Source organism: Ictalurus furcatus, chromosome 11, assembly GCF_023375685.1.
Source record: "Ictalurus furcatus strain D&B chromosome 11, Billie_1.0, whole genome shotgun sequence".
NCBI classification, from domain to species: Eukaryota; Metazoa; Chordata; class Actinopteri; order Siluriformes; family Ictaluridae; genus Ictalurus; species Ictalurus furcatus.
In genome coordinates, this window is record NC_071265.1 from 3,580,788 (window position 1) to 3,594,732 (window position 13,945).

At 37.0% G+C, this 13,945-nt stretch overlaps 2 protein-coding genes across 2 annotated transcripts; both read left to right on the top strand.

Moving 5' to 3' along the window:
* Positions 1-4,501: 4,501 nt before the first annotated feature.
* On the top strand, positions 4,502-10,864 carry LOC128615123 (polymeric immunoglobulin receptor-like). The gene is made up of 8 exons (XM_053636980.1): positions 4,502-5,051; positions 5,145-5,465; positions 7,238-7,582; positions 8,189-8,293; positions 8,430-8,534; positions 8,725-8,756; positions 8,862-8,988; positions 10,758-10,864. Exons 1-8 carry the CDS (start codon positions 5,012-5,014, stop codon positions 10,862-10,864), a joined length of 1,182 nt encoding a protein of 393 aa, XP_053492955.1. The 5' UTR covers positions 4,502-5,011.
* A 756-nt stretch (positions 10,865-11,620) lies between these two features.
* Positions 11,621-13,719, top strand: LOC128615124 (CMRF35-like molecule 9). Its single transcript, XM_053636982.1, has 2 exons — positions 11,621-12,074; positions 13,382-13,719. Exons 1-2 carry the CDS (start codon positions 11,621-11,623, stop codon positions 13,717-13,719), a joined length of 792 nt encoding a protein of 263 aa, XP_053492957.1.
* The last annotated feature ends 226 nt before the right edge of the window (positions 13,720-13,945 follow it).

Genomic DNA, 13,945 nt, shown 5'->3' on the forward strand with positions numbered 1-13,945 from the left:
TGATGACACCAAATCAGCAAAGATCAGGGTGAAGATCAGAGAGCTCACTGTAGAGGACACTGGGATGTACCAGTGTGCAGTTGATAAATTGGGAAAAGACATTTACACACCTGTGGAACTGACGGTAAAGGAAGGTGAGTCTCCCACCGCTGCCTTCTGTTTATCTTCCTGAACATTTAGCATCATTAGCATTACCTACACTGAAAGTACAAACAGTAGGATTTTCTATATGCTATATAATGCTTATTTATAATTATATTACAGTGGTGTTGAATGCTCAGTACTGATTGCTGTTGATTCATTTTCTATAACAGCAGCTCTGACATTAGTGCTGACTGAAAATCTCAGGTTTATGCGAATGAGCTCAATCTAATACATTATTGTTTCTATAGTAACAGCTACTTCACAGGGACTTTTACTACATAATGTACCACATTAATGGATATGAAAACATATTATTTAATAACAAAAATATATTTCCCTTGAATGTGGTTAGTTTTTCTGTGAAAGGCTGAATGTTTAATGAATGTTTATTCAACAGTTAAACAGAGCAGATTGAACTCTTCACTTTTTCAGTAACATGACGAGCTGCATTATAATGTCAGGTCCACCATGGACAATCTCCCCAGAGGGCACGCGTGTTTTTGAACTTCTTATTTAGGTTTATTTTCTGTGTTTGTGCTCACTTGATGTGTATATATACATATACACATATAAACTGATCTGATTGGTTGTGATTTGCAGATCTGTCCTATGAGAAGTCCATCAGTAAGACTGTCCATGTAGGAGGAGATTTGAATATCAGCTGTAAATACCCACAATCCCTCAGGAGTGACTCCAAGTTTCTCTGCAAGACGAGGCTGCAACGTGCTGCTTGTTTTTATAAATTATCTGTTAAAGAAAGTAGAAAATATGTAAATGATGGGAAATTCTCCTTGTATGATGACGGAGAAACACAAATGTTGACTGTGAGTATTAGAAATGTAACTGAGCAGGACTCTGGTGAATACTGGTGTGGAGCTGAAGCAACCTGGAAATCTGATCATGGATACAGGGTTTATTTCACACAGATCCACCTGACAGTTACTGGTGAGTTTGTATGAGTAAAGCTGCTATTCTGTAATTTCAGACCATTCTGACAGCTTGATTGATCTTAGAATGTATTTTATATTCTTGCTCTATTGGAAGAGAGGTTTTGCTTCTTATTGAAATACATTTGCTTACTTCAAGCATTTATTCATCAACAGAAAAAGAAAATGAATTCATTCATCTTCACAGAGTCACATCCTCATTGACACTTAACAGTAATGTAGTGCAGCCATTCCACTTCTCAGCATGTTTGTGGGAGTGGGAGAAAACCAGAGAACCCGGAGGAATCACAGAACAGAACATGTAAAAACTTCATGTAGACAGTAACCCGAGCTGTAGACTTACTGAAAAACATCTGCTGTACTCACAGAGACCAGGATGCTCATAATGAATCCCACTATCAGGCTACACCCAGAGGTGGATGGGTTCTCTTATGAGTCTGGTTCCTCTCAATGTCCTCATTACTTATAATATTTTGTCACTTAACACCAAATTTTTACTCTCAACACTTTTATACATAAGAGCCCTGTACTGCTTTCAGGCATATGCTGGATCTACATACGACTCATTTATCATCCAAACAATCTATATGTTTCTGTGCTTTAGATCCACATGTCCCTGATTCAGCATCAGTGACAACAAAATATTCATTAACATCTTTACCAACATTATTGTCTATGCCAACTTCTCTTGAAAGAGGTTGCTTTCTTGCACTTCACACCCACAGTCTAACTACATGACTATGATGTGACTATGATGATCAGGTTTTTCTGAATGATCAGTGTGTAGTTTAATGTGATCGTCTGACTGATCTCGTATTTCTCTTCCAGGATTTCCAGCTTTCACTGTGATCACTGTGTCTGTAATTCTGCTGCTGCTTCTGACTGGAGTCATATTCCTCATTGTGATTCTACATAAGAGACGCAGGACGCAAAGTATGCACGCACGCACGCACACACACACACACACACACACACACACACACACACCACCACCATAGAAAACTCCTCCCAGTTAGTGTTATAGTCATATAATCAATAACACATCAAACTCACGTCAAAAGTGTTTCAGTCATACATGTGGTGTCTGTACTTATAAAGATTAAAGTAACACTTGTTCTTTTTCTTTCCTCATCTTCCTGCAGGTCCAGGAACAATGACACAAACTTACAGAGAGGTGAGTACAAATTAACATTAAAACAACTCATTTACTTCATTAATTAATTTGACAAAACATTTTTACAACTTCTAAAACTTCTCTTTTTTATTATTATAATTTCAGACAAATGGAGATTATGAAAATGACCCAAATGTGCTTCATTTCCAGTCAAGACAAATGACCAACCAATCAGATTCAGTCTACCAAAGTCTGAACCCCAACACCAACCAATCAGATTCAGTCTACCAAAGTCTAAATCCCAACACCAACCAATCAGATTCAGTCTACCAAAGTCTGAAGTGTTAAACCGACCAGTTGGACACAGTTGGAGTCAGAAATTGCCCTCTAACCAATGAGATTGTTGCTGCCAGATTCTCTATTAAACTGGACTGGCCTCTCATTTGAAAATTATTCTAGTTTCAAACTAAATTGTGGAATAACCTGTCAAGATCAGATAATGTAAATGAATAGTTTATCGCTGTTCAGAAGTTTGCTATATGCTTGGAAACCAGCACATGGAAGTGCTGAGAGCCTTCATCCTCATCCTGAAATGTGGTCAAATAAAGTGTATAAAAGATGCCATTTCATATGTTAGATATCATGTGTTCTGTGATTAACTGATGCTGAAAGTTTGTGCTTCTGGGTTTGTTTTGAGAGTCAGGATTTGAGTTGTTCACAAAATTACACACACCTCCTTCAAGTTACATTTCTGATGTGTAATGATTTTCATAACCTCCATGACACAGGGTTAGAGGTTAGTTAGAAGTTTCAGCTCAATAGCCACGCTCAACAATCAACAGTGAACATTTATTATTATTTATTGTTATTTTTATCATGAATCATCATTTATCATTCCCGACTTTAATCACTTTTAATCATTTTATACAATAATTTTCCATATTAATGCTGTAATGATGCATTTGCCTCCTAATGTTTTTAGAACTTTGGGATGAGTAAGCTTAGCCACACACTGATTTTTACTGATTTACTGATTTACTTATAATTTCATGATTATAATTACTATTCTCTGTCTTTTTTATTTTCACTTTGATGATTAAACATTTAATTAATCATAAAGGGGAGTGTAGAATATTATGTATTTTAAACTCCACTCAATGCTTCCTGTGTGTTGTACGTTTACTCCTTTACATTTTGAGTACTGCATCGATAATGGACTGTGGTTGCTATGCGTTACTTGGTAGGTTCTATTTTCTAGACTTAGGTCACTTTGAGTTTCCAGCCACAGAGGGTTTGTAAGAAAGAGAGTCAAAGGTTACAGGTGTTTTGGATGATGAGACCTTGAAGGGGTCAAATGAATAAATGAATAAATTCTGTCTCCATCCCTCCACTTTTGTGGCTGCCTGCATCTCTTTATGAAGAAAAAACTACACTATGAAATTCTGTGCTTCAGGTCTTTCTCCTGTTCAAAATAACAAACTTCCAAAAACTTGACAAATGAAACAAAAGCAGCAGCAGCTGAAATGGGAAATGTTATGCGATCATGGACTTTGTAATGTTGTAATTCTGTTCTTATTCTCTTCACATTAAGAACAAAAAGCAGTTAGACAGATTCAGGGATATTTCTGGGGGATATAAGAACATATTCTGATACAGTTTCATTGTAATTGTTAGATCCTTGGCTACACACCCTTCTACTCTTCAGTACTCACAGACAATGGTCTACTTACCCCTGGCTCCGCCCACTTACAGGCTTCTTAACATGACATGAACCTGGACTATTTCAGTACTGACCTGAACAATTGCTGCTCCAAAGCACTTATAATGGTCATGCACGTTACACACGCACAATGTGATTCGAGCCTTCTCTTGAGTTTTGGTCACATTTTTATTCTTACATGGATGCAGTGCTTCCCTCCCGTGTGTCTCACATTATCCTCTAGATGGCAGCAGCAGCATCAGACCAACTCACAATAAACACTTTAACTCTATTGATCACTGCTGTAACTCTCCACCTGTGGACTCAGAGCTGTGTTTTAAAAGAAGATAAATCAGATAAGCAAGAAATAAACCACAACAGGACATGCTGTGAGAGGAAAATTATCAACAATGCAAAGCGGAGTTACTCTTACCACCCTGAAGACTAATATTTTCCTGTGACAGCATTTATTACAGTATTTAATTTCTTTTATACCACAACAATTTTCCAAACATTGACATTTTCTTAGATTTATTATAGAACAACACGCTTTTATCTCTTTACACTGTAGTTACATTTAATAATAATAACCATTTACAGTTACATTTAATAATAATATTCATTTATAGTTACATTTAATAATAAGATGCTATAATGTATCTTATGACGCTATAAGATACTATAATGATGATTGTTTAGATTCCTTCATGAACTCCTGTTTTTTGTAACTAGATTATATGTTTGCACGTACGATATTTCCTCATTTTTAAAAATGTAAAAATGCATGACGTGTGGTGTGATATGAAGTGGTGAAGCTTACGCAAGTCAACACACACTTACAAATTTACAAAGTCAAGTGTGACAGTTTGAATTCATTTGAAAGTGTCTCTGCTGCATTTCGCTCACATACTTCACACACACGTTTGGTGTGAGCAGCTTTCTCACAGAGACAGAAGGGGAAGTGGACGTGGCTTCACTTTCTGGTTGAGACAGAACTGGGTGTGTCAGAGATTGTGACAGACTTTTAAGCGAGCCTTTGAAAGAACAGGAGCTTTAATATCTTTCTGAAGTGGAGTTGGTGTGGAGATCTGGGAGTGTGAACTCAGGATGAAGATCCTCCTCATCTTCACCCTCTGTCTGATCTCAGGTAAAGAAATGCACTTCAGAATAATCCTCACTATCAGCAGCAGTGTTACATGAAGGAAGGTTTTGCTCAGATGGATGTTTGGTGTTTTGTTAGATGGAGGAGACTCCAAGGAAGTAACAGGATATTCAGGAGGAGGAGTCCTTATCAAGTGCAAGTATCATACAGAATACAGAGAAAACCAAAAATATTTCTGTAAGGATTCATGGACAGACTGTTTGGAACAAATGAAGACAGGAGCTAAAAACAAGTGGATAAATTCAGGAAGATTCTCACTGTTTGATGACACCAAATCAGCAGAGTTCAGTGTGATGATCAGAGAGCTCACTGTAGAGGACACTGGGGCGTACCACTGTGGAGTTGATAGAGGTTTAATGATGGACATTTACATACCGGTGGAGCTGACGGTAAAGGAAGGTGAGTCTCCCACCGCTGCCTTCTGTTTATCTTCCTGAACATTTAGCATCATTAGCATTATCTACACTGAAAGTACAAACAGTAGGATTTTCTATATGCTATATAATGCTTATTTATAATTATATTACAGTGGTGTTGAATGCTCAGTACTGATTGGTGTTGATTCATTTTCTATAACAGCAGCTCTGACATTAGTGCTGACTGAAAATCTCAGGTTTATGCGAATGAGCTCAATCTAATACATTATTGTTTCTATAGTAACAGCTACTTCACAGGGACTTTTACCACATAATGTACCACATTAATAGATGTGAAAACACATTATTTAATAACAAAAATATATTTTCCTTGATATGGTTAGTTTTTCTGCGAAAGGCTGAATGTTTAATGAATGTTTATTCAACAGTTAAACAGAGCAGATTGAACTCTTCACTTTTTCAGTAACATGACGAGCTGCATTATGATGTCAGGTCCACCATGGACAATCTCCCCAGAGGGCACGTGTGTTTTTGAACTTCTTATTCAGTTTTAGTTCCTGTGTTTGTGCTCACCTCAGGTGTATTTCTCCTGATGAGTTTCTCTAGTTAAGTTCTGTGTTTTCTCTCCTTAGTTGCTTGGCGTTTATGTTTTCCCCTGTCATAGCCTTGTCTTAATTTTGGTTGGTTTTGCTAGGTCTTGGTTCTTTTTCTTTCTTCTGGTTGTTTGTTAGTTGTTTATTTAATAATGCTCATCTGCACTCGTATCCACATCCCTGGATTTGGTACATATGTATTTTGGGTTTGTTTTGTTTTGGTGGAGAAAATAAGAGGCTGGTGATGGAATGACTGTTTATCTCATAAATTTAATAATAATAATGTCACGTTTCAAGGTAGAGACGGATGCAAATGCAGAATTTACAGTTTTAATAAAGAAACAAACAAAGTGCAAAAGGCAAAATGACATGGACATCAAACACATGGACAAAGAAAGGCTAACGTGAGATAAAGAGTGCAATGCAAACTGTGACTATATACAAGAGTGCTAATTACCAGGAAGGTGAATCAGGTGCAGGTGGTCATGTGACTGTGGTGCAATGGCTGTTGGGAAGTGTAGTTCAGTGTTCCCTTACTGATTTCATGACAAATAATAATAATAATAATAATAATAATAATAATAATAATAATAATAATAATAATAATAATAAAACAGTGGTGTTGTTGGCAAATACTTAGCTCCAATGGTGATTATTTTCATTAAAAACACACCCCCATGTGTTTTATTTCTTACTTATGTACGTTGTAACCATGATCTGAACTTGCTTTTAACAGGGGGCTCGGTCTCTAGAGAAGTGAGCGCATATGCAGGGGGAGGAATCAACATCAAGTGCAGATATGAGGATGAATATAAAGACAAACCCAAATCTTTCTGTAAGATGGGATCACATCAGTGGTGTTTTAATCCAATAACAACAAAACTACACAGTGAATGGTCACATGATGGCAGATTCTCAATTCAGGACAGCAGAAGTGCAGGATTCTTCAGTGTGTTTATCAGAGAGCTGATTACGGAGGACACTGGAACATACGCGTGTGCTGTTGTTGTGTCTGATGAAATACAGATCTACACTGTAGTGAAGCTGAAAGTAACAGAAGATGAGGAGATTTAATTATGTGTTTTATCAGAAGAAACATCAGATTTATATGTAAATTTACTGTATAACTGTCTAAGTGTTGTTAATCAGAGCTAGGACACATATACACATATAAACTGATCTGATTGGTTGTGATTTGCAGATCTGTCCTATGAGAAGTCCATCAGTAAGACTGTCCATGTAGGAGGAGATCTGAATATCAGCTGTAAATACCCAGAATCCCTCAGGAGTGACCCCAAGTTTCTCTGCAAGACGAGGCTGCAAAGTGCTCCTTGTTCTTATAAAGAATCTGTTAAAGAAAGTAGAAAATATGTAAATGAGGGGAAATTCTCCTTGTATGATGACGGAGAAACACAAATGTTGACTGTGAGTATTAGAAATGTAACTGAGCAGGACTCTGCTGAACACTGGTGTGGAGCTGAAGCAGCCTGGACATCTGATCATGGATACAAGGTTTATTTCACACAGATCCACCTGACAGTTACTGGTGAGTTTGTATGAGTAAAGCTGCTATTCTGTAATTTCAGACCATTCTGACAGCTTGATTTATCTTAGAATGTATTTTATATTCTTGCTCTATTGGAAGAGAGGTTTTGCTTCTTATTGAAATACATTTGCTTACTTCAAGCATTTATTCATCAACAGAAAAAGAAAATGAATTCATTCATCTTCACAGAGTCACATCCTCATTGACACTTAACAGTAATGTAGTGTAGCCATTCCACTTCTCAGCATGTTTGTGGGAGTGGGAGAAAACCAGAGAACCCGGAGGAATCACAGAACAGAACATGTAAAAACTTCATGTAGACAGTAACCCGAGCTGTAGACTTACTGAAAAACATCTGCTGTACTCACAGAGACCAGGATGCTCATAATGAATCCCACTATCAGGCTACACCCAGAGGTGGATGGGTTCTCTTATGAGTCTGGTTCCTCTCAATGTCCTCATTACTTATAATATTTTGTCACTTAACACCAAATTTTTACTCTCAACACTTTTATACATAAGAGCCCTGTACTGCTTTCAGGCATATGCTGGATCTACATACGACTCATTTATCATCCAAACTATCTATATGTTTCTGTGCTTTAGATCCACATGTCCCTGATTCAGCATCAGTGACAACAAAATATTCATTAACATCTTTACCAACATCATCATCATCATCACTGTCTACGCCAACTTCTCTTAAAAGAGGTGATTATACTTTCATGCACTTCACACCCACAGTCTAACTACATGACTATGATGTGACTATGATGATCAGGTTTTTCTGAATGATCAGTGTGTAGTTTAATGTGATCGTCTGACTGATCTCGTATTTCTCTTCCAGGATTTCCAGCTTTCACTGTCATCACTGTGTCTGTAATTCTGCTGCTGCTTCTGATTGGAGTCATATTCCTCATTGTGATTCTACATAAGAGACGCAGGATGCAAAGTACACACACACACACACACACACACACACACACACACACCCCACCATAGAAAACTCCTCCCAGTTAGTGTTATAATCATATAATCAATAGCACGTCAAACTCACGTCAAAAGGGTTTCATACATGTGGTGTCTGTACTTATAAAGATTAAAGTAACACTTGTTCTTTTTGTTTCCTCATCTTCCTGCAGGCCCAGGAACAATGACACCAACTTACAGAGAGGTGAGTACAAATTAACATTAAAACAACTCATTTACTTCATTAATTAATTTGACAAAACATTTTTACAACTTCTAAAACTTCTCTTTTTTATTATTATAATTTCAGACAAATGGAGATTATGAAAATGATCCAAATGTGCTTCATTTCCAGTCAAGACAAATGACCAACCAATCAGATTCAGTCTACCAAAGTCTGAACCCCAACACCAATCAATCAGATTCAGTCTACCAAAGTCTGAACCCCAACACCAACCAATCAGATTCGGTCTATCAAAGTCTGAACCCCAACACCAACCAATCAGATTCAGTCTACCAAAGTCTGAATCCCAACACCAACCAATCAGATTCAGTCTACCAAAGTCTGAACCCCAACACCAACCAATCAGATTCAGTCTACCAAAGTCTCAAGTGTTAAACCGACCAGTTGGACACAGTTGGAGTCAGAAATTGCCCTCTAACCAATGAGATTGTTGCTGCCAGATTCTCTATTAAACTGGACTGGCCTCTCATTTGAAAATTATTCTAGTTTCAAACTAAATTGTGGAATAACCTCTCAAAATCAGATAATGTAAATGAATAGTTTATCGCTGTTCAGAAGTTTGCTATATGCTTGGAAACCAGCACATGGAAGTGCTGAGAGCCTTCATCCTCATCCTGAAATGTGGTCAAATAAAGTGTATAAAAGATGCCATTTCATATGTTAGATATCATGTGTTCTGTGATTACCTGATGCTGAAAGTTTGTGCTTCTGGGTTTGTTTTGAGAGTCAGGATTTGAGTTGTTCACAAAATTACACACACCTCCTTCAAGTTACATTTCTGATGTGTAATGATTTTCATAACCTCCATGACACAGGGTTAGAGGTTAGTTAGAAGTTTCAGCTCAATAGCCACGCTCAACAATCAACAGTGAACATTTATTATTATTTATTGTTATTTTTATCATGAATCATCATTTATCATTCCCGACTTTAATCACTTTTAATCATTTTATATAATCATTTTCCATATTAATGCTGTAATGATGCATTTGCCTCCTAATGTTTTTAGAACTTTGGGATGAGTAAGCTTAGCCACACACTGATTTTTACTGATTTACTTGTAATTTCATGATTATAATTACTATTCTCTGTCTTTTTTATTTTCACTTTGATTATTAAACATTTAATTATTTAAAAAATGGAGTGTAGAATATTATGTATTTTAAACTCCACTCAATGCTTCCTGTGTGTTGTACGTTTACTCCTTTACATTTTGAGTACTGCATCGATAATGGACTGTGGTTGCTATGCGTTACTTGGTAGGTTCTATTTTCTAGACTTAGGTCACTTTGAGTTTCCAGCCACAGAGGGTTTGTAAGAAAGAGAGTCAAAGGTTACAGGTGTTTTGGATGATGAGACCTTGAAGGGGTCAAATGAATAAATGAATAAATTCTGTCTCCATCCCTCCACTTTTGTGGCTGCCTGCATCTCTTTATGAAGAAACAACTACACTATGAAATTCTGTGCTTCAGGTCTTTCTCCTGTTCAAAATAACAAACTTCCAAAAACTTGACAAATGAAACAAAAGCAGCAGCAGCTGAAATGGGAAATGTTATGCGATCATGGACTTTGTAATGTTGTAATTCTGTTCTTATTCTCTTCACATTAAGAACAAAAAGCAGTTAGACAGATTCAGGGATATTTCTGGGGGATATAAGAACATATTCTGATACAGTTTCATTGTAATTGTTAGATCCTTGGCTACACACCCTTCCACACTTCAGTACTCACAGACAATGGCCTACTCACCCCTGGCTCCGCCCACTTACAGGCTTCTTAACATGACATGAACCTGGACTATTTCAGTACTGACCTGAACAATTGCTGCTCCAAAGCACTTATAATGGTCATGCACGTTACACACGCACAATGTGATTCGAGCCTTCTCTTGAGTTTTGGTCACATTTTTATTCTTACATGGATGCAGTGCTTCCCTCCTGTGTGTCTCACATTATCCTCTAGATGGCAGCAGCAGCATCAGACCAACTCACAATAAACACTTTAACTCTATTGATCACTGCTGTAACTCTCCACCTGTGGACTCAGAGCTGTGTTTTAAAAGAAGATAAATCAGATAAGCAAGAAATAAACCACAACAGGACATGCTGTGAGAGGAAAATTATCAACAATGCAAAGCGGAGTTACTCTTACCACCCTGAAGATGATTATTTTCCTGTGACAGCATTTATTAAAGTATTTAATTCCTTTTATACCACAACAATTTTCCAAACATTGACATTTTGTTAGATTTATTATAGAACAACACGCTTTTATCTCTTTACACTGTAGTTACATTTAATAATAATAACCATTTACAGTTACATTTAATAATAATAACCATTTACAGTTACATTTAATAATAAGATGCTATAATGTATCTTATGACGCTATAAGATACTATAATGATGATTGTTTAGATTCCTTCATGAACTCCTGTTTTTTGTAACTAGATTATATGTTTGCACGTACGATATTTCCTCATTTTTAAAAATGTAAAAATGCATGACGTGTGGTGTGATATGAAGTGGTGAAGCTTACGCAAGTCAACACACACTTACAAATTTACAAAGTCAAGTGTGACAGTTTGAATTCATTTGAAATTGTCTCTGCTGCATTTCGCTCACATACTTCACGCACACGTTTGGTGTGAACAGCTTTCTCACAGAGACAGAAGGGGAAGTGGACGTGGCTTCACTTTCTGGTTAAGACAGAACTGGGTGTGTCAGAGACTGTGACAGACTTTTAAGCAAGCCTTTGAAAGAACAGGAGCTTTAATATCTTTCTGCAGTGGAATTGGTGTGGAGATCTGGGAGTGTGAACTCAGGATGAAGATCCTCCTCATCTTCACCCTCTGTCTGATCTCAGGTAAAGAAATGCACTTCAGAATAATCCTCACTATCAGCAGCAGTGTTACAGGAAGGAAGGTTTTGCTCAGATGGATGTTTGGTGTTTTGTTAGATGGAGGAGCCTCCAAGGAAGTAACAGGATATTCAGGAGGAGGAGTCCTTATCAAGTGCAAGTATGATACAGAATACACACAAAACCAAAAATATTTCTGTAAGGATTCATGGACAGACTGTTTGGAACAAATAAAGACAGGAGCTAAAAACGAGTGGATAAATTCAGGAAGATTCTCACTGTTTGATGACACCAAATCAGCAGAGTTCAGTGTGATGATCAGAGAGCTCACTGTAGAGGACACTGGGACGTACTACTGTAGAGTTGATTTACCCAGTGTGAAAAACATTTACACACTGGTGGAACTGACGGTAAAGGAAGGTGAGTCTCCCACCGCTGCCTTCTGTTTATCTTCCTGAACATTTAGCATCATTAGCATTACCTACACTGAAAGTACAAACAGTAGGATTTTCTATATGCTATATAATGCTTATTTATAATTATATTACAGTGGTGTTGAATGCTCAGTACTGATTGGTGTTGATTCATTTTCTATAACAGCAGCTCTGACATTAGTGCTGACTGAAAATCTCAGGTTTATGCGAATGAGCTCAATCTAATACATTATTGTTTCTATAGTAACAGCTACTTCACAGGGACTTTTACCACATAATGTACCACATTAATAGATGTGAAAACACATTATTTAATAACAAAAATATATTTTCCTTGATATGGTTAGTTTTTCTGCGAAAGGCTGAATGTTTAATGAATGTTTATTCAACAGTTAAACAGAGCAGATTGAACTCTTCACTTTTTCAGTAACATGACGAGCTGCATTATGATGTCAGGTCCACCATGGACAATCTCCCCAGAGGGCACGCGTGTTTTTGAACTTCTTATTTAGTTTTAGTTCCTGTGTTTGTGCTCACCTCAGGTGTATTTCTCCTGATTAGTTTCTCTAGTTAAGTTCTGTGTTTTCTCTCCTTAGTTGCTTGGCGTTTATGTTTTCCCCTGTCATAGCCTTGTCTTAATTTTGGGTGGTTTTGCTAGGTCTTGGTTCTTTTTCTTTCTTCTGGTTGTTTGTTAGTTGTTTATTTAATAATGCTCATCTGCACTCGTATCCACATCCCTGGATTTGGTACATATGTATTTCGGGTTTGTTTTGTTTTGGTGGAGAAAATAAGAGGCTGGTGATGGAATGACTGTTTATCTCATAAATTTAATAATAATAATGTCACGTTTCAAGGTAGAGACGGATGCAAATGCAGAATTTACAGTTTTAATAAAGAAACAAACAAAGTGCAAAAGACAAAATGGCATGGACATCAAACACATGGACGAAGAAAGGCTAACGTGAGATAAAGAGTGCAATGCAAACTGTGACTATATACAAGAGTGCTAATTACCAGGAAGGTGAATCAGGTGCAGGTGGTCATGTGACTGTGGTGCAATGGCTGTTGGGAAGTGTAGTTCAGTGTTCCCTTACTGATTTCATGACAAATAATAATAATAATAATAATAATAATAATAATAATAATAATAATAATAATAATAATAATAAAACAGTGGTGTTGTTGGCAAATACTTAGCTCCAATGGTGATTATTTTCATTAAAAACACACCCCCATGTGTTTTATTTCTTACTTATGTACGTTGTAACCATGATCTGAACTTGCTTTTAACAGGGGGCTCGGTCTCTAGAGAAGTGAGCGCATATGCAGGGGGAGGAATCAACATCAAGTGCAGATATGAGGATGAATATAAAGACAAACCCAAATCTTTCTGTAAGATGGGATCACATCAGTGGTGTTTTAATCCAATAACAACAAAACTACACAGTGAATTGTCACATGATGGCAGATTCTCAATTCAGGACAGCAGAAGTGCAGGATTCTTCAGTGTGTTTATCAGAGAGCTGATTACGAAGGACACTGGAAAATACGCGTGTGCTGTTGTTGTGTCTGATGAAATACAGATCTACACTGTAGTGAAGCTGAAAGTAACAGAAGGTGAGGAGATTTAATGATGTGTTTTATCAGAAGAAACATCAGATTTATATGTAAATTTACTGTATAACTGTCTAAGTGTTGTTAATCAGAGCTAGGACACATATACACATATAAACTGATCTGATTGGTTGTGATTTGCAGATCTGTCCTATGAGAAGTCCATCAGTAAGACTGTCCATGTAGGAGGAGATTTGAATATCAGCTGTAAATACCCAGAATCCCTCAGGAGTGACTCCAAGT